The 25,600-nt window shown below is 42.4% G+C and overlaps 1 protein-coding gene across 2 annotated transcripts in view; it reads left to right on the top strand.

Annotated features, from left to right (window-relative positions):
• The window catches only part of TNKS (tankyrase), a 75,456-nt gene that overhangs the window by 43,282 nt on the left and 6,574 nt on the right, over positions 1-25,600 (top strand). For both annotated transcript variants that reach the window (XM_035140372.2, XM_035140373.2), the window contains 15 exons: positions 3,970-4,141; positions 6,528-6,607; positions 7,191-7,336; positions 8,769-8,934; positions 13,512-13,731; positions 13,928-14,037; positions 14,975-15,163; positions 15,860-16,097; positions 16,953-17,035; positions 17,531-17,651; positions 18,224-18,321; positions 19,639-19,713; positions 20,852-20,957; positions 22,083-22,269; positions 22,965-23,121. In XM_035140372.2, coding sequence (XP_034996263.1) covers positions 3,970-4,141; positions 6,528-6,607; positions 7,191-7,336; positions 8,769-8,934; positions 13,512-13,731; positions 13,928-14,037; positions 14,975-15,163; positions 15,860-16,097; positions 16,953-17,035; positions 17,531-17,651; positions 18,224-18,321; positions 19,639-19,713; positions 20,852-20,957; positions 22,083-22,269; positions 22,965-23,121 — 2,148 coding nt within the window. The remainder of the gene's footprint in view (positions 1-3,969; positions 4,142-6,527; positions 6,608-7,190; positions 7,337-8,768; positions 8,935-13,511; positions 13,732-13,927; positions 14,038-14,974; positions 15,164-15,859; positions 16,098-16,952; positions 17,036-17,530; positions 17,652-18,223; positions 18,322-19,638; positions 19,714-20,851; positions 20,958-22,082; positions 22,270-22,964; positions 23,122-25,600) is intronic.

The raw sequence follows: 25,600 nt of genomic DNA, 5'->3' as shown, positions 1-25,600 counted from the left end.
ATGTTTTTCAAAGCCTATTGGGCAAATTATTGTCACTGAGGCTCTTTCATTAGCTGTCCTTTTCAAGTTCCTTTTTCCCCTGTTTCTTTAAAACACAGAGGTGCAATTTCATAAATTAATGGATAAATGTTGTTACATATACTTCATTCTTACTTGAGTATAGACTTGTTAGTTTAACTTGTTTTATGTCTTCTTTAAAGTGCAAGTTTCAAGATGGCTTATAAAGTGAGGATTTCATATATGTTGCCAAGGGTCCCCAACCCGTGGTCCATGAAATTTGTTCAATTGGCACGCAGCATGCCTGCATTCATATTGATTTTTAATTGTATTCTATTGCTTCTTTTACTTCTTGAATTTCTGTGGCATTCAGAATATAATACAATATAGGAAATAAAAGAATCCATAAGAATACAAATAAAGATCATACAGCATCTAGCATTGTGCATTACAATTTCTATAACAGGTAAAAAAAAAAACCTTTCAGTGGCCCACCAAGACAATCAGTAATTTCCAAGTGGTTGATGGGCAAGAAAATCCATCGTGAATGGTGAATTATACTTCTGCTTCTGTGTGTTTGGGGTTCTTCAGAGTCTTTTCTGGAAATATGGTGACAGGAGCCATATTTTTGGCTGAGGTATGGTCAGTTTATTATTTGAGAGTATTAAATAGAGAAGTTCAGATAAATAGATCTTGGGTGTAGTTCACAAGTGGTTGCCTTGCTGGCACAGGCAAATGAAGCCTCTAAGGCCCCAGGATACCAAGGCTTCAGGAAGCTGGATAGCCCATAGCTTTGCAGTAAGCACCAGCCTTGCAATAGTAGCAATGGTGGCTCCTATTCTTAAATGGGTATGTCCAGATTTGCAGTTCTTAAGTGCAACATTTGAGGCTTCTTGGCGTCTGTTGTATGGCCTGGATTGAGGGGACCTTGAGTGTGGAGGAGGGGAAGAGAGAGAGTTTGTGGTTTGCATTCAAACCCCCAAACAGTTAAGTACGGTATATCTTCTTCATTTTATCTTATTAGAGAGACATAACGTATATCAACAATTCTTCAATTATGTCAGACAGATGCATTTTAATTTAGGAATCTATTATATAGAATTGCTATTCTCCAGACCTCTGTTTCTATATTTGTTCCAAGCAGGTTTAATAGGATCATAAAATACAGTGATATACAGAATCGTGAATGTGTAGTGTGTTATGTTCCAGAATTTTGAACCAGCTGTTACCTTTTTTTTCTGTGGGGAAACATTTTAGAAAAGAGCCTTTGTGTTCACTGAAATGGCAGAATTGTTTACTCAGGCTGCTAATTAAATGACTTCCCCAAATTGCCATCTAATAAAATTTCAGAAGTGGGGATCCTGTATGCTGATTAAAATAATGTATCTGGCCACTGGGTTACAGGCAAATAAGATTGTTTGAGTAACAGCGTCTTTTGAACCCAATATAGAAGCCTTCACCCACAGCTCCTAACCATACACTTGAGAGAGTAGATGAGAAATGTACCTCCAAATGTTCTACCTTTCCATCCTCTACCTCTAGAAAGTAAGGATTTAGGAAGCACTGAGAATTTGAAACAGGAAGGAAATCAGTAATAAGAGGCCCTGTCAAAATAGTCTTCAGTTGCTGAGCTATTACAGATGATTGGCAGAACATAGGACACAGTTATAGGTGTGAGTGCTGTATTGCCACACTGGAGCAGTAAAAAGTGCTGAAGTAAAAAATAATTGCTCGGTGAACAATGACATCCAACCATTTTGACTTTCAGTAACATTACCCATAGGGAAGGGACTTGGATGTAGTGAAAATAATTCATTCCAATGGCAGACTCTTACTTGATAGACCTGGGCAACATGACTTTGAAAGTGATGTTAGTATTGCTTATTTTAGCAGGTTTAAAACATGTGACTCTCAGGTCTGCGCTGATGTCTGTCTGGTGCAGCTGATAGACCTGTCACTTTGTAAGCTGAAAGAGCTCTTCACAGTCTGCAGAGCAATTCATCACTGCATCAACATAATGTGCACAACAACAATCAATGTGACTGCCACTGTGGTTTTTTTTGGGGGGGGGGGTTGGTGTAGCTTTAGCGAGCAGTGTAACTTGTGTATATATCGTTGGGAAACCAGCAGTGGGCTGATGAACGAAGCTTTCATTCCATACCAGGTGAATAGTCGTTTTGGTATGTTAGCCCTCAGCCAGTTCTACTTAGGTCAGTTGGAATGTTGGCGAACTACAGATTTTGAAATTTGCAGGGTGCTGAATTGATATGTTTGAAGGGATTTTTTTGTTTAGGTTGATATAAATTTAATATGGAGGAACCAGATACTTCAGGCAAGAAATGTGGGTCTGTATGGTGAGGGACTTCTGGCCAGGGTCTCTAAGAAGCCACCTCTACCTACACTTGGGGAACTAGGAGCTATCAATTTATACTTCATTTTCCATAAATGAGGTATGCAGTGTGTGCTGGTTAGGACAGACAGTATGGCAGCTAAAATGCATATGTCACACACAGAGAGAGGCAGTTGATCAAAATCACTCCTGAAGGAAGGAAACTATTCTCCTGTTCTCTTATGTAAACACCCACAAGGGCAAAAACATTGGAAAAGGCTAATTTGTAACCTTCATCCAGATCGGCTTGGTTAACCCCAGTGGAGTGAGCCTTAACCCAAAGATATTTGATCAGATCTGATTCAGTTCTGGGGACTGATCATGCGTCTTTTTACCTCTTCTTCCAACAAGAAGTTGTCCAGGTTCAGCTCAAGTTTTCAGGTAGGAGGAGAACCCGTTGCTGCCCTAAAGGCAGATTAGTCATGCAGTTAACTTTGCACTTCCCTGCCATAACCTCTTGTTCCAAGAGTAATCTGAAAAATCAGGTGTAAGTGTTAATTGGCCCAAGATTGCTAGCTATAACACCTCTGATACCATGAGAGATCTTGACAGCTCAAAGGCAGCTTTGCAGGATGTGTCCTTATTCACATGGTTGGGATGATGTCAAATGGTTCATAATGGCTGTTGGATTTCTGACCCGGAATGCACTGCAATGTCACATTCTTGTGCTTGTTACCCCCCCCCCCTGAGAAATTCTGAATTTTCCTGTGAAGTTCTGCTCTTTTCAAGGGGAGCAGGGTAGCCAGACCCACCCTTAGTGAATGTGCTCATACATACGGAGGTCCATATATTGTAGCCTGAAGTGTATGCCTGGAGAGGAGAGTCAGTTATGTACAGGGATCCCCTTTCTGGCCCTGTGCTTAAGTTCCCTTGATATCTGGGCAAATTGTTCATCCTAAGTGGTAGGAGAGCTGGGAGTTGGGTTGTGTGTGTTGTTTGAAGAATATTTAGCAACTCTGGTTAGTGTTTTGCTACATATGAGTACTATGCTATGCTTTGATCTGCTCTTCAGTTTCCCCCCTTTTCTTAGCCAGACAGGTTCTTCTCTCAGATTGATTATTTTGACTACAGGGGAGAGTCCTTCCTGTAGGCACAAAAATGGAGACTCGTCTGTCAGAGCAAAACCCTGTTTAAATACTAGCTGCCCCCTGTCTCTCCCAAAACACATTTCACATATAAATCCAGCATTTATGTTTCCATTTGTTACAGTAACTGGATATTATTTAATTTGTCAGCAGAATTGGAAAGCATGCATTTATATTGCAGTTAAATAAATGTGTGTTTATTGTACATTTAAATTTATGGTAGCCTTTTTTTTTTTTACCTTGGTAACAATTTCAGTTAATCACTTACTTCATATGAAATAAACGTGCCTTCAAAGTAATGTGGAAGAACTTAATTGATCCTTTATTGTCCTGCTGTGTTACTGTTTAAACACAACAGGAGGGGTAATGAAATTAGTGTTTTATAGTCTTGATTAACTTTTTCCCTTCCACCCACAGATTGTGAGGTAAGGTAGATTGCAAAGCATTTATAAGCTCTATCTGGGTTAAGCATATATATATATATCTTTCCCCCCTCAGATGAATGCACTAGACACACTTGGACAAACTGCGTTGCATAGGGCTGCTATGGCAGGTCACCTGCAGACATGTCGCCTCCTGCTGAATTATGGTTCTGACCCCTCCATCATCTCCTTACAAGGTTTTACAGCAGCGCAGATGGGCAACGAAGCAGTGCAGCAGATATTGAATGGTAGGTGTTAACTCAGACGATAATGATAACCAATGATGTGCATTTGTAATTTGCAGGAAAGGCTGATTGGTTCTTATTTTAATTAAAATAAAATTGCTTTGCAAATGAGGCTCAAGGCAGCGACTGAAAAGGATAAACAAAATGACACACTGAAAGAACACTGAAACAATGTGACTCTATTTACAATGACTGTTAAAAAGTCACTGTAAACAAGCTCTGCATGAGCTAATTTCAGACCTGGGAACTCTTTCCAATGTTTAATTATGCCAATTCTCTTCATACTTTAGTCACCCCCTCCCTCTCCCCCTCCCCTCCTCCTGCCTCCCAGACTCTTTTTTATGATTTCCTTTTACTGAGCTTGTTTTGAATCTTTTACATGCATCTTGTACCTACTTGCCCTTGGGGTAGGCAAATGGGAAACTTTCCAGTTACCGTAGTTAACTCATTAGGTGGATTTTTGAGAGCTGCTTTTGATGTTCCAAAGCTAAGGTGATTCTAAGACCACAGTTCATATGGAACTGGGATTATTTAACAGCTGGAAATATGAATAGCCAATCTTGGGATTGTAGCTTTTATAACAACAAAGAATCTTCATATGCACTGTTCTGGCTGGGGGATCAGAGAGAGGAATGGTAAATGCAGCAACCTGTCCAGCTGTTCAGATCAGGACATAAATGCTTTAAAATCATAGCTTCTAATAATAAAAGCTGCAGCTCCACTTGAATGCTTTATAATTCTTTTCAGAGAAACATATCCCTTCAAGAAAATAAGTATGTTATTAAAAAAATGTCCAGTTTACTACACCAAAAGCCAATTAGCCCTTTTTATCCATATATTTAAAATTCCAGCCAGCACAATATTTTGTGCAATGTCCACAATCATGCATTCATACTTAAGATCACGAAGTGGAACGTCCTTCCCTCTTCCCTCCCCTTCATCCCCCTGAAATCTGTGGAAGGGGAATGTTTATGTGCCAGTAGTGTCTAGCCTGCCAGAAGACATTCACTATTAGATTTCTTGGGTTGTTTTGTTTTGATTATGTCTTTTGTGTTTTTCTATCTTGTATATTTATTATGTGAACCGTTCTGAGATCTATGTATTAGGGTGGTATACAGAACAAACAAACAGACATTTCCCTTTGTCACGTCCATGAAATTGGTATTAGTTACGCGACCTTCACCAGCAGATGCCATGATGGGTTGCAACAATTTGAAATTCAATATCAAAATCAGTGAACACGTTAGACATTATAAAGTTCTTTACTATTGCTAATTCTTACAGCTCCATAAGATCAGCTTTGCTGGATCAGACCATGGGCCCATCTGGTTGAGCATCCTGTTTTCACAGTGGCCAACTAGATGCCTGCAAGAAGCCCTCAGGTGGTCTTGAGCACAACTGTGCTCTGCCAGTAGCTGGGAAGCATAAGCGAGGCATGGAGAGTGCATGAACTCAACAGTACTTAGCATAATTTGTTGCTGCTGCTATTTTGTTAATGTTTTTAACATTATAAATGCCGTATTGATTGGTTATTCATACAATATTATGCTGTAATTGTGATGTTCAGCTTCTTTTTTAGTTTCTGTTTTGTTAATAGTGTTCTTAATATTATAATTGTTTTATTGATGAACTGTTGATGATTTGTGGATTATTTTATATATTTTATGCTGTTATTTGCAGTGTTCTGTTCTGTTATTGTTAAGTACAGTGGTACCTCGCAAGACAAAAATAATTTGTTCCGCGGTTCGTGCCATCTTACGAAATTTTCGTCTTGTGGAAACAAACGGCAGACGGCAAAAAAAGCGGCCAAAAAAATAATAATCGTTTTGCGAGACACGGCCATAGAAAGCTTCGTCTTGCGAGGCAACAAAGAATCGCTAGACACTTTCGCCTAGCGAGTTTTTCGTTGCGCAAGGCATTCGTCTTGCGAGGTACCACTGTATTGTTTGTAAGCCGCTTTGAGATTCATTTGAATGAAAAGCAACATAGAAATCCAATCCATCAGTCAGTCATTGCTCACTTTCTCCCCCCCTAAGCTAGAAATACTCAAATGTTATAACCTTTCCTCATTGGAGAGTTGCTCCAGCCCCATGGTATGCCCCAGTAAGTTCCTCATATGGGGACTGCAGCTGACATGTAATTATGGTCCATTGAACTCATGGGGAAGGTGGGATTTATAGAATTGTAAAGTTGGAATGTACCTTGGGGGGTCATTTCGTGCAACCCCCTGCAATGCCCAATGTGGGGTTTGACTCTGAGATCAAGAGTCTCATGCTCTACCAACTGAACTGGGAACGTCCTGGTTTGTACATAGTTCATATTTTTGCTTAAAAGTTGTTTCTATAAATTCAACCTGTTTATAATTTATTTATTTTTGTCTCTTGTGTAGAGAGCACTCCTGTACATACATCTGATGTGGATTACAGACTGTTGGAAGCCTCTAAAGCTGGAGACTTGGAAACTGTGAAGGTAGGTTGGAGCAAATAACATCCCGTGTGTTCCTGTATATTACTGTCACTGATTGTGCGATCTGCCTAAAAAGATAGGAGGAAGTATTTGGCACCATCAAAATCAGCCCTACCTTTTGTGCATGATGATTCCATTTTGGGTGCATTATAATGCGCGGCTTGCTGGTGGGCAGGTGCGTTTGTCTGCTTTAGAATCAGTGGGATTAAATTGATCACAATTGCAAATAGAGCACAGTAAGACAATTATGACTCAGACCAGCTTGGATGTCACGATGAACTATGGCTTATTGTGAGTAGACTTAAAAAATCCTGTCTTACTCAAAAATATTTTGAATTGGTATTCTTTAATGCAAGAGAGTCACTTCATGGTTTAAAATTTAAATAAGCAATTCAAGAATTTGCATCTCTAAGGCAGGACATGGCAATAGCCACTGAGGCGAAAAAAAAGAAAAGAAGAAAAAGCAGCAGCAGCAATGAAGCCGCCTCCTTATTTTTACACTTTTGAGAATGTGGTAACTGCTTGAAAAGGTCTCTTTCACGAGTTCCTTTATGGCTGTTTTTCCTTTTCAATTTTCATTTCACAGCAACTTTGCAGTCCTCAGAATGTGAACTGCAGGGATTTGGAGGGGCGCCATTCAACCCCATTGCACTTCGCTGCAGGTTATAACCGAGTGTCAGTCGTGGAGTACTTGCTTCATCATGGAGCGGATGTGCATGCAAAGGATAAAGGGTAATCTGGGATTCAATTTACGGTTTTGTGTGTGAATAGAATAGCTTCTTGCTTTCCAAGTGCTTTTGCTTCTGTGCTTTTCAGTACCTTATTCTTCAGCTGTATGGCCGCAGTCCAAAGGTTCTATTTGTATGCTCCGGTTTTGCAGCCAACAAAGGCAAACTCTTGATTAAATTTCAAACTGTTGGCCCCATCCACTACTGCCAGATGCTGGTTTTTTTTTGGGGGGGGGGAAGAAGATTGCTGCTTCTGGATCTCATGAGGAAAAGGGGTTGGGTTTCGTCAATGTTCTGATGATACCTGACTCCAAAATCCGGGGCAACTACATGTAAATATTAAAAGAGCAAGAGAGGCAAAATAGATTTCCTGCAGTCCACTCCTAAACTGCTGAGGAGCAATCCACCATAGCAATCGGAGGAGTTACAGTCCAGATGTGGCTCACCATCTCAGTGTGGAATAGGTCTAAGATGGAATGCAGGCAGGAGATTTTCTGTGCAATGTGTGTTGGAAGCCTGGGTGGTTTCCCGCAGAAAAAACTCTTATTAGAAATATCAAGAGTGCAGAATGCTGCATAAAGAGCATTAATTGCCAATTGTCCTTTTTAATACCAGGAGTGGGACCTGATCCTCCAATGGTTGCTATTTTCATGTAGTATAACCAGGTGCAGATTGTTGTGTAAGAAGCTACTCGGTGGCAATACTCTGTAAATACTTCCAGGTAGTGGCCTTAATAAATCATTCACCATATAGAACAGCTCCAACACTGGTTGATGCATTGGGTTAAAAAAATACCCCTCTTTGTTGCCATCATGACCATGGTGATATATATGCAGTGGCTATCACAAATATTCACTGTTTCTAGTCTTATCCCTTTGGAGCAGTCGCTAGAACATGTTACTAAACGTATAAGGACGCGGGTGATGCTGTGGTCTAAACCACCGAGCCTGTTGGGCTTGCTGATCGGAAAGTTGAATCCACATGACGGAATGAGCTCCCATTGCTCTATCCCAGCTTCTGCCAACCTTGCAGTTCAAAAGCACAGCAGTGCAAGTAGATAAATAGGTACCGCTACAGCAGGAAGCTAAAAGGGGTTTCCGTGCACTCTGGTTTCCGTCACAGTGTCCCGTTGCGCCAGAAGCTGTTTAGTCATGTGACCTAGAAAGCTGTCTGTGGACAAATGCCAGCCCCCTCGGCCTGAAAAGCGAGATGAGTGATGTACCACAGTTGCCTTTGACTGGACTTAACCGGCCAGGGGTCATTTACCTATTTTACCTTTACCTTTTTAAGGTTTGAAGGTCCATCATTTGTCAGAGACAGTTAATGTCATCATTTGGAAAATAAGAACGCTGATTTATCTTGAAGGATAACTACAACTTTTACTTACTTCTAGATCCTGACATATTAAAAACTGACATGTTTCTTTCTTTGATTAGTGGCTTAGTGCCCCTCCACAATGCTTGCTCATATGGACACTATGAAGTGGCAGAGTTATTGGTGAGACACGGGGCATCTGTCAACGTCGCAGATCTGTGGAAGTTCACACCACTACATGAAGCAGCAGCAAAGGGAAAATATGAAATATGCAAGCTCCTTTTAAAAGTATGCAACTTACAATTTCTTTAGACTTTTGAAGATGTGAGAAAGAGTTGAGTAACAGCAGGGCTTTATGTGTTAAGAAATGGGGATCAGCTTCAACATCCAGCCTGACGATGAGTTCTAGAGAACATGCTTACCGGTTGTGACATTTTGTCTGTTCTAATAAAATTTCAAAATCCAACTGGATATTGAAATTCTCCGACTATTGAATTTTCTTCTACAAAAGAGCTGTCATCTAATGGAACCTTTGGCACATGGTACCGAATGCAACGTTTTTGAGCTAGACTATTGTTCAGTTGGTAGAGCATGAGTCTCTTAATCTGAGGGTTGTGGGTTCAAGCCACACGTTGGGGAAAGATTCCTGCATTGTAGGGGGTAGGGCTGGGTGAAATCAGCTTTGCAACATCGCAGTGTGTCGCCAGCCAAACATCGTGGTTTGGCGATATACTGTGGCCTTGAAAAAACAAGATGCATTGGCCTCTGCCCACGAGACACCTGGTGAAACTGACTCAGCTCTCACCTTGAAAGATGACCAGTGGTCAGGGGTGATGGGAATTGTAGTCCCGAAACATCTGGAGGGCAGAGTTTGGCTACGCCTGCACTGAGTGAAACCAACATCATGGTCTGCTCCTCATACCGCTCCTGGGCGATATATTGATAATATCAGCCAGGCCTAGCAGGGGGTTGGACTAGATGACCCTTGTGGTCCCTTCCAACTCTAGGATTTTATGATTTCACGATTCTATGAAAATCAGATCAGAAACAATAATAAAAATAAAAATTACATAATTAATTCAATTGTATTTTTACTTATAGGTTAGACATGGTACTTTTCTTCAGATTTACAGGCTGCCCCCCCATTTATGTGGGGGTTATGTTCCAAGGCCCTGTGCGCATTGATGAAATCGCACATAATTGAAACCCATTGAGAAAGCCTGCAAACCTGGTCCGCCACCATTCCACTCATTCATGTTTCAGTGGCATCTTCTGGGTAACCTCTGGGTTCAGCGCAATGCGTGTATACACAGTCGCAGGCACATGGGGCTGCCTGTATAGTATCTCTGCAAACTGGCATACATTTGCAAATAAAATCAGCAGTTTGTATCAGCAGCAGGCCATGGAAAAATCTGAACTCATAATTCCTGGTTTCTAATTCATTGAATGTTAGCTGCAATAATTAGGACAAATTGTTAGAAGTAAATCTGTTGAGGTCGGAGAGGCAGCACATTAAATTTCTAAATGTAGTATTTATGTTTATGCTCTTAACAGAAGTACTGTAGTTCCTTCTACAGCTTAGTTGTAGTATTTTTCTCCCTTTCTTCCCCCTTCCCTCTCCTTTATCAGTTAAGGTCATGTATCACTCAAATTGCCACCATTGTGAAAACAATTTGAGTCCTTTACTGGTGTTTCATATGTTTGACTCTAGACTTAAAAATGAAATTGCTCTTTATGTCTACAGAAAGATATGCATTGCATCAAAGCCTTCCCTCCAGAGTCCATAAAATGTTAGAATTTCCTTTTGGTAAAGTTAACGCCACAACTTTGGCTCCACTGTGTTTAAGTGAGCATGTGCAAGTCCACCATTTTGCTTCAAATGTTTCCAATATAAGCACCACTTTTCTCCCCCTTGTCTCTTGTGGGGAGCCATTTGAAGCTTGTCCAAGCATTTTTAAAATGTTCAGAGGATAGACTCTCTATTTGCTGGATTTTCTGCCTTGAGTGTTAAGAAGATTGGAACAATTGTTTAATCCAGATCACCATTTTGATTCCAGCAGTTGTCATCCATATTATTCTGGGGAGCTTAAAAGAGGGCACTAATACCCCTAAAAGAGGGCACTAATACCCCTTCTATAGTTTCTTTCCCAGCAAAGAATGGGATGTCACCGACCCTGCACCAGTTATACAGTATTGCTAGCTTGCTAACCAGGTGAATGGGTTCTACATATTTCTGTTATCCCCACAGCTTGTGGAAGTGCAGACTTAGGTGCTTCTAATGATCATCTGTTTGGGGCTATTTTTGCAGGAGGAATCAGCTTAGTGGGGGAGGGAGTGTCCCTTCCTGCATAGCTGTCAACTTTCGGGTTTGAAAATAAGGGATCAGCAGCAGCCTCACCTATCCCAGGGACAGTCTATGGCAGGCACCCCCAAACTGCAGCCCTCCAGATGTTTTGGCCTACAACTCCCATGATCCCTAGCTAACAGGACCAGTGGTCAGGGATGATGGGAATTGTAGTCCAAAACATCTGGAGGACCGAAGTTTGGGGATGCCTGGTCTATGGTATATCTAACAATCCAGGATAGCAGCAGGAAACTACGCTGGAATAAGGGAATTTCCCGCAAAAAAGGGAGGGTTGACAGCTATGCCCTTCCTGGTCCTCCTCCATCAAATTATCAAGATAATTATTTACAATGTGAAGTTGTGCCTGCAGCTGTCAACATCTACTTCTGCACTGTTGTGAAGCAATTTCAGGGCAGGACAGGATTTTCTTTGAAAAAATCACAACACCTGTAGTCAGACTTGTGGCTAACTGATTAAAATTTTTTCATGGGCTTCTCACAGTTTCCATGGTATCAGCATTTCTGTTCTTGGGAAGTCTCTACCCATAAGCCATCCTTCTTTTTGCATTTTTAAAGTCTTCAGGAAGGTACCGTGTTTCTCATATTATAAGACATGTCTTATATTTATTTTTTCCTCAAAAAAACACACTATGGCTTATTTTCAGGGGGTGTCTTATTTTTTTCCTCCTCCTCCTGCCGCGGCCGGCATTGCTAATGCGCCTATCACTATGTCTTATTTTTGGGTATGGCTTATATTCCTTGAATGCTTAAAAATCCTGCTATGGCTTATTTTATGAGTATGTCTTAAAATATGAGAAACAGGGTAGTATGAAAATTATAAAATCTGCTTTTACTACTGGGCATATTTGAGGAGAATTGATAATTTTAAAGAAGCAGCAATCAAAATAATTACAAAAACTTTTCTCTTTCCTCCTTCCTTTTCTTTGAGTTATATGTGGAACAAATCATTTAGTGAAGATACTCATCTTGTAAGGACTCGTAGCATACAGTAATGCTGTTTTCCTAAAATAGTGGGTGATATCCCTGTTTGGGTTGCACCTCCCACTCACTTCAGAAGGCAGGGCTATGTAATTTGCCTTGCGTGAGAGAGAGAGCACCCCTCCCAGTGTTCAGGCATGCCTACTCCTGCAGACAGGCTCAGGTAATGTTTGTACCTTCCGCCATTTTCTATTTATGATTTTATTCTATTTGCCTTGCCTTCCTCCCAGCTAGTCTGACCTGCCCTGAGAAGAGGGATTGGGGGTGTGTGTGTCTTGGCTTGGAGATCTCCCTGAGAGGCAATATAGAAAGACATTGGGGCATCTTAACACCAGAAAGATGATAGACCAGTGCTATTGTTAGACTTGTCCAAAGATCGATTTGAAAGAGCATTATCAAGTTGCTGCTAGAGCAGGCATCCCCAAACTTCGGCCCTCCAGATGTTTTGGACTACAATTCCCATCATCCCTGACCACTGGTCCTGTTAGCTAGGGATCATGGGAGTTGTAGGCCAGAACATCTGGAGGGCCGCAGTTTGGGGATGCCTGTGCTAGAGCTTTGGCTTGTTGTAATCAACTGCTGAGGGGACAAAGTTTTCCCAACTGGACATTTTGCTTGGTTCTTGATGCACACCTTCATTTAGGGGCGATTAGTCACATGCAATGAAGTGTGACTAGAACTGCAGCCAGGACCAGTTCATTTACATCCTAATGAGCTATTTAATCTGGTTAAAAGATGTAAAATAAGTAAGTGGATTAAAGAAGAGAAAGCAGATCTAGTTCTGTTGCAGTGAACACATTTCAAGCTACCAGAATCTCACGGTTTTAAGTACTGCATTTAAAGGAGATTCTCTTCGCTTGTGCTGTGATAAAACACAAGGAAGTGAATGCTTAGATCTTCCAACAAAGGGTATTTGGGTGTTTATAAGGATATGTGTTTGTAAGAGGGAATATTAAGAAGATAAGATTGACAGTAGCAGATTGAGTTTTGGATTTTAAGGTTTTCCTGTGGTACATCTGAAAGAGAGAACGGTGTGTTGGATAATTATTGATTGGAGATTTCACAGAGTTTATGAGCTTCAAGGCAGAATAATGTAATAAGCTCAAACACAGTGCTAATCTTAGGCTTAAGAAACGAATAACAGAATAATTTATTGAGTAGTGAGGGAAAAATGCATCTCTTTATCTTGAATGTGTGGTATATGTTAAAATACGTTTGCCCGCATATTCTCTACTGGCATATACTATTAAATACATTAGGGTCTATTTTAAGTAACACCTGCTGGTATTTATATATTCTTTCTTTTGGTACTGCATTACTTTAATATAGTATTAGAGGGGTATACACTATTAGTTGCACTCTTGAGTAGACCTATTTTGGTTTTACTTCTCTAGAAATATTAAACTCTAAAACAGTATATACTGTTCTGTTTTGGGGTCCTGTGGGGGAGGGTGAAGGAATCGGAATCTTAGCCAGCCCTGCATTTTATTTCTGCTAGTAAACAGTAGAAATGTTGTTTATAGCATGGAGCAGATCCAACAAAAAAGAACAGAGATGGCAACACACCTCTAGACCTCGTGAAGGAGGGGGACACAGATATACAGGACCTGCTGCGAGGTGATGCAGCTTTGCTGGATGCTGCCAAGAAGGGTTGCCTGGCACGAGTTCAGAAATTGTGTTCTCCAGAAAACATCAATTGCCGAGACACCCAGGGACGAAACTCAACTCCGCTGCATCTTGCTGGTAAGTGGTTTGTCAGGCTTGCTTTATCACAGCCACATAATTTATTCACCCAAAAATTGTCTTGGAAACGGTCCCAGCTATTTAAAGAACCATACATGAATGCAGCAGGAAGCGAGAGGTTCTCCGTTAAAAAATACAAGTGATTTTTCTGTTAACTGCTGGATGTTCCGTTGATGCTTTGTTTTTCTCCATAAAGCCGGTTACAATAATTTGGAAGTTGCGGAGTATCTTCTGGAACATGGTGCTGATGTCAATGCTCAAGATAAAGGAGGATTAATTCCACTACATAATGCAGCATCCTATGGGGTAAGCATTATTCATTAATATATAGATTTTCAAGATTCTTGCTCCACCTTTCTGTAGAATAATCAAGGCACTTACAATGCAAGAAACAAAAAACAGCAAATAATAATAACAACAATAAATAATAAAGAAAACAATCTATACCCCAAAGAAGGTGTAGCAGCAATATACTATAAAAGCTTGCTAAAACTGGTACAGGTGTAGAGTATATTGGTAGCTACTAATTACTGCAGTAATTTAATTTAATTTAAGTGCAAAGCCTGTCAAATGGGAAACAGAAACGTCTTTCCAGGACTGTTAATTAAAATAGGGTGAATAGACCATTTTTATTGAAACTGTTCCCTGCATGCATATAGCTATTTGATAAGCTGGGGGTGAGAATTCAGCACACTTTTGCACCTGGCCAAAAATCTGAGCAGCAGGGGAATGATAAGATTCTTTGTATGATGTGGCAAAAAAAATGCACATGACTGTTTTCTAGTGATCACATGACTACCATGATAAGTTACCCCTTGATAAATAGTCATCAGTATTTACCAGTGGACTGGTGAAATCCAGATCAAAGTATTGGGGAAGGACAAGTTCCTAGTTTCCACCTTATCCTGCTCCCTTTGTTTCATATATGCAATCAATAAGCAAGCCTTTTTCCATTTCTTCTGTTCCCATCTTTTTATGTAGAAATGGAAAAGGGCTTCCTTATTGATTGCAACTAAGAAATGCCCCCTTTAGGGAAACTCTAGGTGACTGAAGAACTAATTGCAGGAGCCTCAATATACTGCAAGTGTGTTAAGGAGCTTCCAGTACTTAATACGTCCATCCATCCATGCATAGCCAATCATTTAAGAATGCTTTCTTTTGCACTTCCTTTATGGGTGATGCCTGCTTGCTATTCGACTCTCTCTCTTTTTCCCCCTCTCCCTCTCTCTCTCCCCACCGGCAGCATGTGGATATAGCAGCTTTGCTGATTAAGTACAATACCTGTGTAAATGCCACAGATAAATGGGCATTTACCCCATTGCATGAAGCAGCACAAAAAGGAAGGACACAGCTGTGTGCCCTACTTCTGGCTCATGGAGCAGATCCAACGATGAAGAACCAAGAAGGCCAGACACCTTTGGATTTAGCTACAGTAAGTCCATTTTGAAAAAGAAACAGCTGTTATTTCTATGCTGCAGATCACTAACTAGTACAATGGTATGCTCTTAATCAGCCACATTCATATCCTGACCTTTCTGTTAAGGAGCCCAGGGGGCAGATGTAAAGTTGGCCCAATTTTATCCGCTCAAACAACCTTGCGAGGTCAGGTAGACCTCATAGTGATGGACATGAGCCTACTTCTCTCCAGCCCAAATCCAGCACGTGATTCATTACACTACATTGACCGTTGTTTCAGAATTCTCTTGTTTTACATCAAGAGCAGGCAGAACTATGACTTTTGTACAGATTGTGCATCTTTGTTTGTAAACCCACCATTTCGTCCAGGCAAATTCACGATGTGTTCGTTCATTTGGTTACTATTGGACAATTGCTTTCCATCTTAAATTAGATTTTGATCCTTGAACTTTTATATTGAACTTTAAAAACCAAGTGATGGCACCTGAAATGTGAACACGCGTAAAAATAATCTCGCAGCAGAACTTAATGCTTCCAAATTTGGTGTCCAAGGCTGATGGTATTTAACATTCCCAAGCAGATGCCAGTTTAAAGAACAGCTCGAAAATTGAAGTAATTGAAATACAAATGATCTAATCAGGGTACATCTTCAAGAAACAATTGAACGCTGGTTCTAATTTTGTTTTTTAATATGTGATGTTCTTGTTTTCAGGCTGATGATATTCGAGCCTTGCTGATAGATGCGATGCCTCCAGATGCCTTGCCAACCTGCTTTAAACCTCAGGCTACTGTTGTTAGTGCCTCTATCATTTCGCCAGCATCAACTCCATCCTGTCTCTCTGCTGCCAGCAGCATAGACAACCTTGCAGGACCTCTGGCAGAAATAGCAGTGGGAGGGGCATCCAATGCCGGTGATGGAGCAGCAGGAACGGAAAGAAAAGAAGGAGAAGGTAAGTTTGCTGACATTGCGAAGCACTCGGGCTACAATCCTGTGCACGCTGACTAGGGAGTGAGCCCCCTGGTACCTAGTGGGACTTATTTATATTTATTCATAAAAATATTTCTATATCGCCGTATCACAAAAAAATGTATCAAAGCGGTTTACAACAGTAAAAACAAATATATGTAGGATTGCACTGTGACTACTGTAATCTCTCATATTATCCTAATAAGTTTGCTTCATCATGTTGTCCAACTGTAAAATAAATTACAGAGTCTTGGGATTTGCTTTAATCAAATGAAACTTCATTTTGAATCAATAATCTTCCTGACTTTTTGTTAGCAGTTGATTCCTGGTTTTTAAAAATATTTTTAATTAATGAAAGATGTGTTCTGATTCTTTCTTTCTGCCCATAGTGGAAGATTGACTTGTAGAAAGGAACACATTAAAATATAACCAAAGTTGTAAGGCTTTAGAAGTAGTGATGATCGTTAAGAGGGGATTAATACGTTTGTGTAGTTTAACTACTAACAGTTCTGAGTGGCCTCCTCATGCGAGTGATGCAATATCATAGGGTGATACTGATAGAAAAGCAGGCAGGGAGCATTGAACGTGCAATTCCTTATAAGAGAAGCAGAGAAATATTCTCTAGCATTAACCTATACCTAACAGTTTAAATGTCACAAACAGAATCAAAGTTTCTGAACCTGCTTTTGGAATCCACTTTACTTTCAATGAAAGCTTTCTCAAAGTTAGATTAGTTTTTGCATTTAAAAATTGCATTTTGCAATTGATGTTTGGTAGATTGTTCAGTATGTGTTTGCATCCTCTTGTGAAAAATACACTGCTTTGTCTCTGATTGTAGTTGTTGGACTTGACATGAACATCAGTCAGTTCTTAAAGAGTCTTGGTCTGGAACATCTTCGGGATATCTTTGAAACAGAACAGGTAAGAATCTGCTCGCTTCCACTATTTTTTAGTCTTATAATACACCTAGAATAGTAGGAGATATTGTCTAAGATTGGAGCTAGTTTTGTGTGTGAAGGGGCCTTTGGACTTTAGTTTCCAATCAGCATAGGCATTTGATAGTTTTACTTTCCCATTCGTTTCAGTAGGGGTAAAGGTAAAGGGACCCCTGACCATTAGGTCCAGTCATGACTGACTCTGTGGTTGCAGCGCTCATCTCGCGTTATTGGCCGAGGGAGCTGGCGTACAGCTTCTAGGTCATGTGGCCAGCATGACAAAGCCGCTTCTGGCGAACCAGAGCAGCACACAGAAACACCGTTTACCTTCCCGCTGGAGTGGTACCTATTTATCTACTTGCACTTTGACGTGCTTTCGAACTGCTAGGTTGGCAGGATTCAGTAGGGGTAAATCGGTAAAAAAGACAGACTCCTGTCATAATGTAAAATACTTGTTTTTGTTCTTTTCTGTGCTTCTCAGATTACCTTGGATGTACTGGCAGACATGGGACATGAGGAGCTGAAAGAAATTGGCATCAATGCCTATGGGCACCGTCATAAGTTGATAAAAGGTGTAGAGAGACTTCTAGGTGGGCAGCAAGGTGAGTCTGCTAAAGCATCCTGCATCAAAATCAATTGGAGCTTTGTCTACAAACAGTAAGCGCCACCCTTCATCCGCTATAGAAATCTTTCAGGAAGTATTTAGGTAATGAGCGCTTTAGGCAACTTTGTCCATTCGTTTTTGGAGCCTAATCTATTAGAGAACCTCAGGCTTGATGTTGCCTGATGGACTTGAAGGCAACAAAGAAAAGAGCACCAGAATAAAATATAAACCTCTTTTTAAAAATGCAAATGACATGAGAGGGTTTTATCTTCCTGCCTAAGTCATGGCCCCAATTCACACAAAATCAAGCTATTCCTATTGCCACCGTGTCGGAAGCACCCCTTGTCACCAACCCTTCCCATGTGACATCACCATTGCCCCTTTCCAAACAGCAATTCCTCTTATGCTCCTGTCCCAAGGAACCACCTTGGTATTCCCAAGGCCCTTTCTCTTAACGGTTACACACACTTGGCTAAGGTATTGTGCAGTATGTACTATCAAGAGAATTGAGGGCTGTAGAATACTTGTAGAATGGATGCTGTACTTCAATATGCATGTTCTATTTTTCAGGCACCAATCCTTATTTGACTTTTCACTGTGTCAGCCAGGGAACTATCCTTATAGACCTTGCTCCTGATGACAAAGAGTATCAATCTGTGGAAGAAGAGGTAATTATATCTGTAATGACATTTGGGACTGACTCATTAGTGAATGTATTAAACTTCTTAAGGATGCTTCCACACCAGATAGAGAACTGAAAGTTGGCGATCACCTGATCGTTCAACAGAGAGACTAGTAATTTAATTTACTAATTACCAAAACCTTCTGAAATTGGTACATTATACCTCTCTGTTGCAATGTGAGACACAAAATGATTTCCTGAAAGACACAAGTAATCTAACACAGAGCAACACATGGGAATGGAAGGTTGTGGCATGAAATTTTGTTTCTCCCTTTACTTGAATCCATCTTTTACTGGAGGAAAATTCCATTGGCAGACAGGAACCTATCTATGTTTGTAAATGCAGTTTGTATTGTGCTGATAGAGATGCAAAATATCCTAGGGTTAATTTTGTACCTCTGTTTCCAAAACCTGCATAATTGTACTTTAAACATGCCGTGGCTTAGGGCTATGTTGAATGCTTTGTGTTTCTCACCGTCTAGAGATAAAATGAGCATTCCTAATTACTATGTCTATGTTTTAAATGCCCCAAACACTAAGGCTGCTGGATAGCTTCTCGTTGTTAATACATTTGTAGCTGGAGCCAGTCAGGGCCCTGCCCTCCTAGGCCAGGAAGAAAAATCCCTGCCAGGTAGGGAGCAGGTCTTCCAGGACTCACAGCCAAGATGGTCTCTAGAGGGGTAGATATGAAAAAGAAAGAATCCCTTCTGTGAATAAAGGTTTATCTACCCGCTCTCAACAAGGTTAGAGGGGAGCAAGTACCGTAGTGGTAAGCCTGATAGGCTTCTCATTGCCCATAACTCAGCGCCAGTTCTCATTCACTAAAGGGAAACAGTATTCAACCCTTTATCTGCTGTTCTCATCTGGATAGATGCCCTTACAGCCCCATGAGGGGTTGAACCTTGTTGGGAGCAGATAGGAGCTTGTATTAATTGAAGGAGTTCCATGAAATGAGGATGGGAGCAACTCGGGAAAGTTCCTTCTCTGTAACAAACAAGATTTGTGGGCATTGGTATCTCTTATTCATTCTTTTACTGAAGGAAAAAATTGCAGAAATGCCCACCTTTCTCTTCTCCGTTGCTGCCTCCTTCCTCAGAAGGATAGGAAGAAGAGCAAGAACCGTTTATTCACAGCTTGCCTTTCTCGGCCGGGGAGATAAACACGGCTTCTGCATTTGTTCCCCCTCCACCCAGCCACAGAATGTAAAAGGCAATAGATGTAAACACCAGATTAAGATGCAGGCCGTATTTCTGAGATGTCCCCTTCCGGGTGTCTTACTGTACACCACTTGACTGTTTTACAGATGCAGAGTACCATCAGGGAACACAGAGATGGTGGCAATGCTGGGGGGATCTTCAACAGGTATCATGTCATCAGGGTAAGTTTCAAGGACCTTGAAAGCCTTCATATGAAACAGCTACCAATTTTGCTGATAAAGAAATCCTTGCCTAGCAGGATAGAGGACCCTTAGGTCCTTTAACTAAAGCAATTGCAGGAATGGATGGAGTACTGGTGAGAATTTGAGCAGCAGCTTTGAACAGTAAGCTTTTACATTACCTTTTAGACTGGGGGGCCATAATTAAGGAAGCAGGTGAAAAGGGAGCACAAAGTAGGTGGTTTAGTTTAGCCATATATTTACGAGGCTAATATATTTCCAGTTCAGGATCTTCATAAGTAATCACACCTAGTGCTCCTCCTGACCTTATTTCAGTTGTGTCTTATGGCCCTTCAAGGTTGGGAGAAGCCAGTTCAGTGGTGCTCATTTCCCATATCAAAGAGTGCTTGTTGCCCCTGCCTATATCCACTTTAAAGGTAAGAGCTGCAGCAGCACCCACTGCTTTTAAAGTTTAGAAAGAGTGCCACAGCAGCCTTTGAAACCTGCTGGAATAATGTTGCCATATGCCTTTTCTCCCTGGGGCCAAAGGTGTTTGGTCCAAGACATTTCTTCTCTGAATTATACTACATTGTACTTAACACTCCCTGGAGAACATACATTAGTAGATTAAGTATTTCTATTCTGGAGGAATCGTGGGTGAAGCTACGGCTTGTTATGCAAGGCTACAAAAGGGGATTATTATTATTATTATTATTGCAATGATATAGTAGTCTATGGGTTGGATCCAGATTTACATTCTGTAAATGTAATGCCTCCTTTTATTTGTGCACATGACCCAAATTCAACAGAGGCTCCCACTGGAGGAAGGATTGGGGGGCAGTTTTCACCAGTTCCTGCTGCAGCTCTGAGTACCACTTCCCCTTCCTTTCCTGAAGGATCCCCCAATTCTCTGGAGCGCCTTTTCATGGGATTGCAGGAAAATTTACCTCTCCTCTTTTTCATTCAGTAGAGTGTCATACAAAGAGAGCCAGCCCTAAGATCTCCCTTATATTTAGAAATACTGTTTTCTTTTGTTTAAGGTAATCCCACATATTTTTAAAAGGTCAGTTTATATGGAAATATTTTCTCTGGAGTTCTGTTTCTCTGGTTCAGTTATTGCTTATCTTTTATCCTTTTAAAGATTCAAAAGGTGGTGAATAAGAAGCTGAGGGAGAGATTCTGTCATAGACAGAAAGAAGTCTCAGAAGAAAACCATAACCACCACAATGAACGCATGTTATTTCATGGTGAGTAGCCTCTCCTCATCTAGTCCAGGCTTCCTCAAACTCTGCCGTCCAGATGTTTTTGGCCTACAACTCCCATGATCCCTAGCTAGCAGGACCAGTGGTCAGGGATGATGGGAATTGTAGTCTCAAAACATCTGGAGGGCTGAGTTTGAGGAAGCCTGATCTAGTCCAACTCCCTGAAATGCAGGAATCCCAGCTAGTTCATATATGACAGATGGTCATCCAACCTCTGCTTAAAAACCTGCAAGGAAGGAGAGTCCATCACCTCTTGTGGGAGTCTGTTCCACTGTCAAACAGCTCTTATTTCAGGAAGTTCTTCCTAATGTTTCATCAGAATTTCCTTTCTTGTAACTTGAATCCATAAATTGTGTTTTTGTTCCCTTTGGGTTGTATCCAGTATTAGTCATAGACACAGCAGGCCCATTGAAATTAATGGACATTAGTTTTCTGTTTGGACAGCATTTCTTCACCCCCACTTCTTCCTATATTAGTTAAAAGTAGGGTGCCAGGAAAAATGGTGGAAGAGGCACTCTACCACTGTAGTCAAAGGAGCTTGCCAAAGATTCTGGAGAGTTTGCTCACTGGTGGCCACAGTATAAGGAAATACCTTTGCAGATGTTGAAAAGGATCAGAAGTCCATGTTGGTGCTGGTGGTGTTCAGAGATTTCTCTTATCAGAGAAAGGGATTGGTTGAGCATTAGTATTAGCCATGCAGTATGAATGACTATTTCTATTGTACAAGTGGACACTTGTGGGGGGGGGAGAGAACAGCCTTCCTTCTTTCTATGCAAACAAGCTTAAACTCTTTCCAACACTGGTGGTTTGTCCAACAACTTAATCAGTAGAAATGCAGAACTCTGGCTGTAAGTGGTAGTGCTATCTAATCCCAGAGAATGGCTAACAAATCTAGACAGCTTTGTTTTTATGTATATTCAGCAATATTTGAAGTAGGGAGCTTGCCGTTTCCTCGTATATATGGAAATCATAAATATGTACTTGGAAATCTCCAGTGTGGTTTCTTACCCATTTTGTGCATTGCTTCTGAGTTTGATTTAATTCATTTGCATTTGAACATGGAGGCTGTATACCACATGCATAAGCAACGTGTTTTACGTTCTGTTTCAGGGTCCCCTTTTATTAATGCTATAATTCACAAAGGATTTGATGAAAGGCACGCATACATTGGAGGCATGTTTGGAGCTGGGATTTACTTTGCAGAAAATTCCTCTAAAAGTAACCAATACGTATACGGAATTGGGGGAGGCACAGGTTGCCCCACGCACAAAGACAGATCATGCTACATCTGCCACAGGTGGGTTTCTGGCGACCTTTATCACCCCGTCAGTGTTTCTTTTTCTTTAAGAGTTCTTGGGAGCAAAAGTGCTGGTTGAGCATCAAACTGGAAATAGAAAGAAATGCTTTAAACATGTCCGGTCTTTCACCTGGAGAAATGTTTCTGTTGTGCACACTCACAAATTCTGTGTACTAAATAAAACCGTTGATAACAAAGTTTTGGCTTCACTGCCGCTTTGGCCATAGTCCAACATGCAAGTAGACACGGCTTGAGGAGCTAATTATTGACAGAGGACCTTCCATCAGATCTGCTGTTTAGCCATGCCTGCTTTCCTAGGTTAGCCACCTTATTTCTGCCCTCAGTCATGAATCCTGACACAGAGGAAATCTGAATTCTTTTTCGCTGCAGTAAACATTTAGTCATGATGTGTCGTTGGCTAACCACTCTGAAGCCATGGATTGTTGTTAGCTTGCTGGTTGTGGCTTTTCACACAAAGCAACTGGGCAGCATGTGAGAGCATGTTGCTTTTTCTAGATAAACTGCGGCGAGTCAGAAAGCCTGGCTTATAATGTGCAAATGCAGCCTAAAATAAAACTTTTGACTGCTCTAAGAACTTTGGGCATTCAAAATGAATAGCTTAAGAAGTTTCAGGTAGCTGCTCATCCCAAGCATTCCTTCTTGCTTTGTTCATCTTGTTTTCCTCCCCCTTTCAGACAAATGCTCTTTTGTCGTGTGACGTTGGGGAAATCCTTCTTGCAGTTTAGCACCATGAAAATGGCCCATGCCCCGCCTGGGCATCATTCAGTCATTGGCCGACCAAGCGTCAATGGACTTGCATATGCTGAGTATGTTATCTATAGAGGAGAACAGGTAAGCAGTGTGCGTGGTGCTTCAGTATACAGCTGGTGATTGATGTGCTAATTGACTGTACCAGTCAACTGATGCACACTGCCTATGTGTCAATAAAGACCATCAGGGCTGCCTCATGCTTTGCGCAGCAAGCTCATCCACTGAGTGTACCATCGGAGTGACAATGCTGTTTCCCGCAGCACATTTATAGTTTGCTGTCTTGGTTGGCCAGGATATATATTTGGATGTTTAAAGACACATGTGCCTTTCATGCTTCACATAGCGGATGTGCTTGCTACATGTTTCCTGCCACAAATGTGTAAAGCATGGATAGGCAAACTAAGGCCCGGGGGCCGGGTCCGGCCCGATCGCCTTCTAAATCTGGCCTGCGGACGGTCCGAGAATCAGTGTGTTTTTACATGAGTAAAATGTGTCCTTTTATTTAAAACTAGTGTCATTTCAGCCCGTTAAAAACGGGCGCTAGAACATATGTGGGCGGCCTCTTGGTGGCGGCGGCGATGGGGCAGGCCCAGGTGGAGGTGCTACTCTTGCCGCCGCCGCCCGAAGAGCAGCCAGCGCAGCAGGCTGAGGGAAGTGGCCCCGGCAGCAGCTACACTCTGCAGGGTGCGCTGCTGGGCAGGCCCGGCCTGGTGTCGGAGCCGGAGCACGGGGAGAAGCGGCCCCAGGAAGAGGGCGAGGAGGAGGTGGAAGTTATCCGGGGCAGCCTCGTCCTGGTGTGCGGCGGCCCCACGACGGGGCAGGCACTCGGTGTAGAGGGGCAGGCACTCGGCGGCAGCCGCCACCACCGGCAGCAAACCAGTCTCCTACACTGGCATAAGTCACCTGAGGAAACTGGCTCAGCTCCCGGTACAGAGCGCGTCTCGGCAGCGGCAAGGCCAGATCGCAACCCCGGCGCTCGGCTATAGGAAATGCCGGGGCCGCGGCGCCGCTTCCCCGTCACGGAACTCGTCCGCGGCGCCGCTTCCCCGTCACGCCGCTTCCCCGTCAAGGAACTCAAGAGAGGCGCCCGGCGGGGCTCCGCCCCCACAAAGAGGCGCAGCGGCGGCAGCAACGGCCGCCCGAGCCCTCAGCCCAGGGGAAAGGCGGTAGAGATAAAGGGGCGTGAGCGCCTCCCTCCATGTGCCCTCTCCCTCTCACACACAGGCACAAACCTCCCCCCATTCACCTCCTCCACCCTCGCTTCCCCAACGCGCCCTGCCTCCCGCAGCCGGCGCCGAGGGGGAGTGTAGGGGGGGGAAGCAGCCTCCTCCTCCTCACGCTTTAACGCAAGTGCAGTGAGGCGCTGTCTGGCTGAGAGCGGCGGTTGGAGGAGGCAGAGGGGGGGGAGAGCGTGTGTGTGTGTGTCCAGTCTCTTCGTCCAATCCCTGTGTCCCTGGAGCCCATGCGCAGTGACCCAGGGACACACGGGACAACTTGGACGCAGGGACACTTGGGCTTTATTATATAGGATGCACATCTGGGTTATTTGTGGGGCATAGCAATTTGTTCATTTTCCTCCCCAAAATATAGTCTGGCCCCCCACAAGGTCTGAGGGACAGTGGACCGCCCCCTTGCTGAAAAAGTTTGCTGACCCCTGGGTGTAAAGTGTGGTGCTTCCCTAATTAATTCTGATTTTCCTGTATGAGGACCAAGCCTCAACCCCTGCCTGGTTAACCCGAAAGGCTCCTAAAAGATCCACATTGTTTTATAATACATGCAACAAGAGATATCTCTTTGCCACTGGAACATTTGAGCATTTACCTGTGGTAAAACAAAAACATTTCATTGGGTTTCATTCCATCCATTTTACGGATTCATATTGAGTGGCATTTTTAAAGCCTCCCCCCCCCCAAAAAACCCCTCTCTCTGTTAGTGCTTGGGCCAGACACTCCCCCTCTGTCTAATGATGCAATGTTGAAATTGGGTAACTTCCCTGTATTACCACCCTGAGCTCCTCAGAGGAAGGCTGGGATATGAGTGTGATAAATAAGTCCCAGCGTGCTGCTTGCAGGAGGCAAAATAATGTTGCTCGTCTACCAGCTCTGAAAATTGGAGAAAAAAGACTCCAAGCTGTACTTGCTGGGCCAGCAGCTGCCAATGTGGTGGGTGCTTTAGAAAGCCTAACGTCCAAAATGTAGCTTTCAATCCCCCAGTGCCCTTTTGACATTCAGTTCTTAATGCTCTGCCCTTTCTCTTTAATAGCACTTGTTCAGATGGTAGTTTCTTTTTGAAGAAAAGGAAGAGCATAGGAACTGGCCTTGGGTGAGAGGGCTCCTGCTGCCTTTTGCAGGAGGGGGAAATGAGCAGCTGATAACTATGGTGGGCAGCATGGAGGGAACATCTTCCAGATATAGGATGCAATGTCTGGAGGGGTAGTGGAGACCGTCTGAGCATGGCACAGTGTTGCAGTACACTGGAAAAGGGTTGTATTCTGTTGGAAGCCACCTAGAGTGGCTGAGGCAACCCAGCCACCAAGTGTGCAGGTTACAACTAATACATT

Source organism: Zootoca vivipara, chromosome 16, assembly GCF_963506605.1.
Source record: "Zootoca vivipara chromosome 16, rZooViv1.1, whole genome shotgun sequence".
Classification (NCBI taxonomy): domain Eukaryota; kingdom Metazoa; phylum Chordata; class Lepidosauria; order Squamata; family Lacertidae; genus Zootoca; species Zootoca vivipara.
Note: the sequence above shows the minus strand (reverse complement) of the source record. Positions and strands in the feature narration are given on the sequence as shown.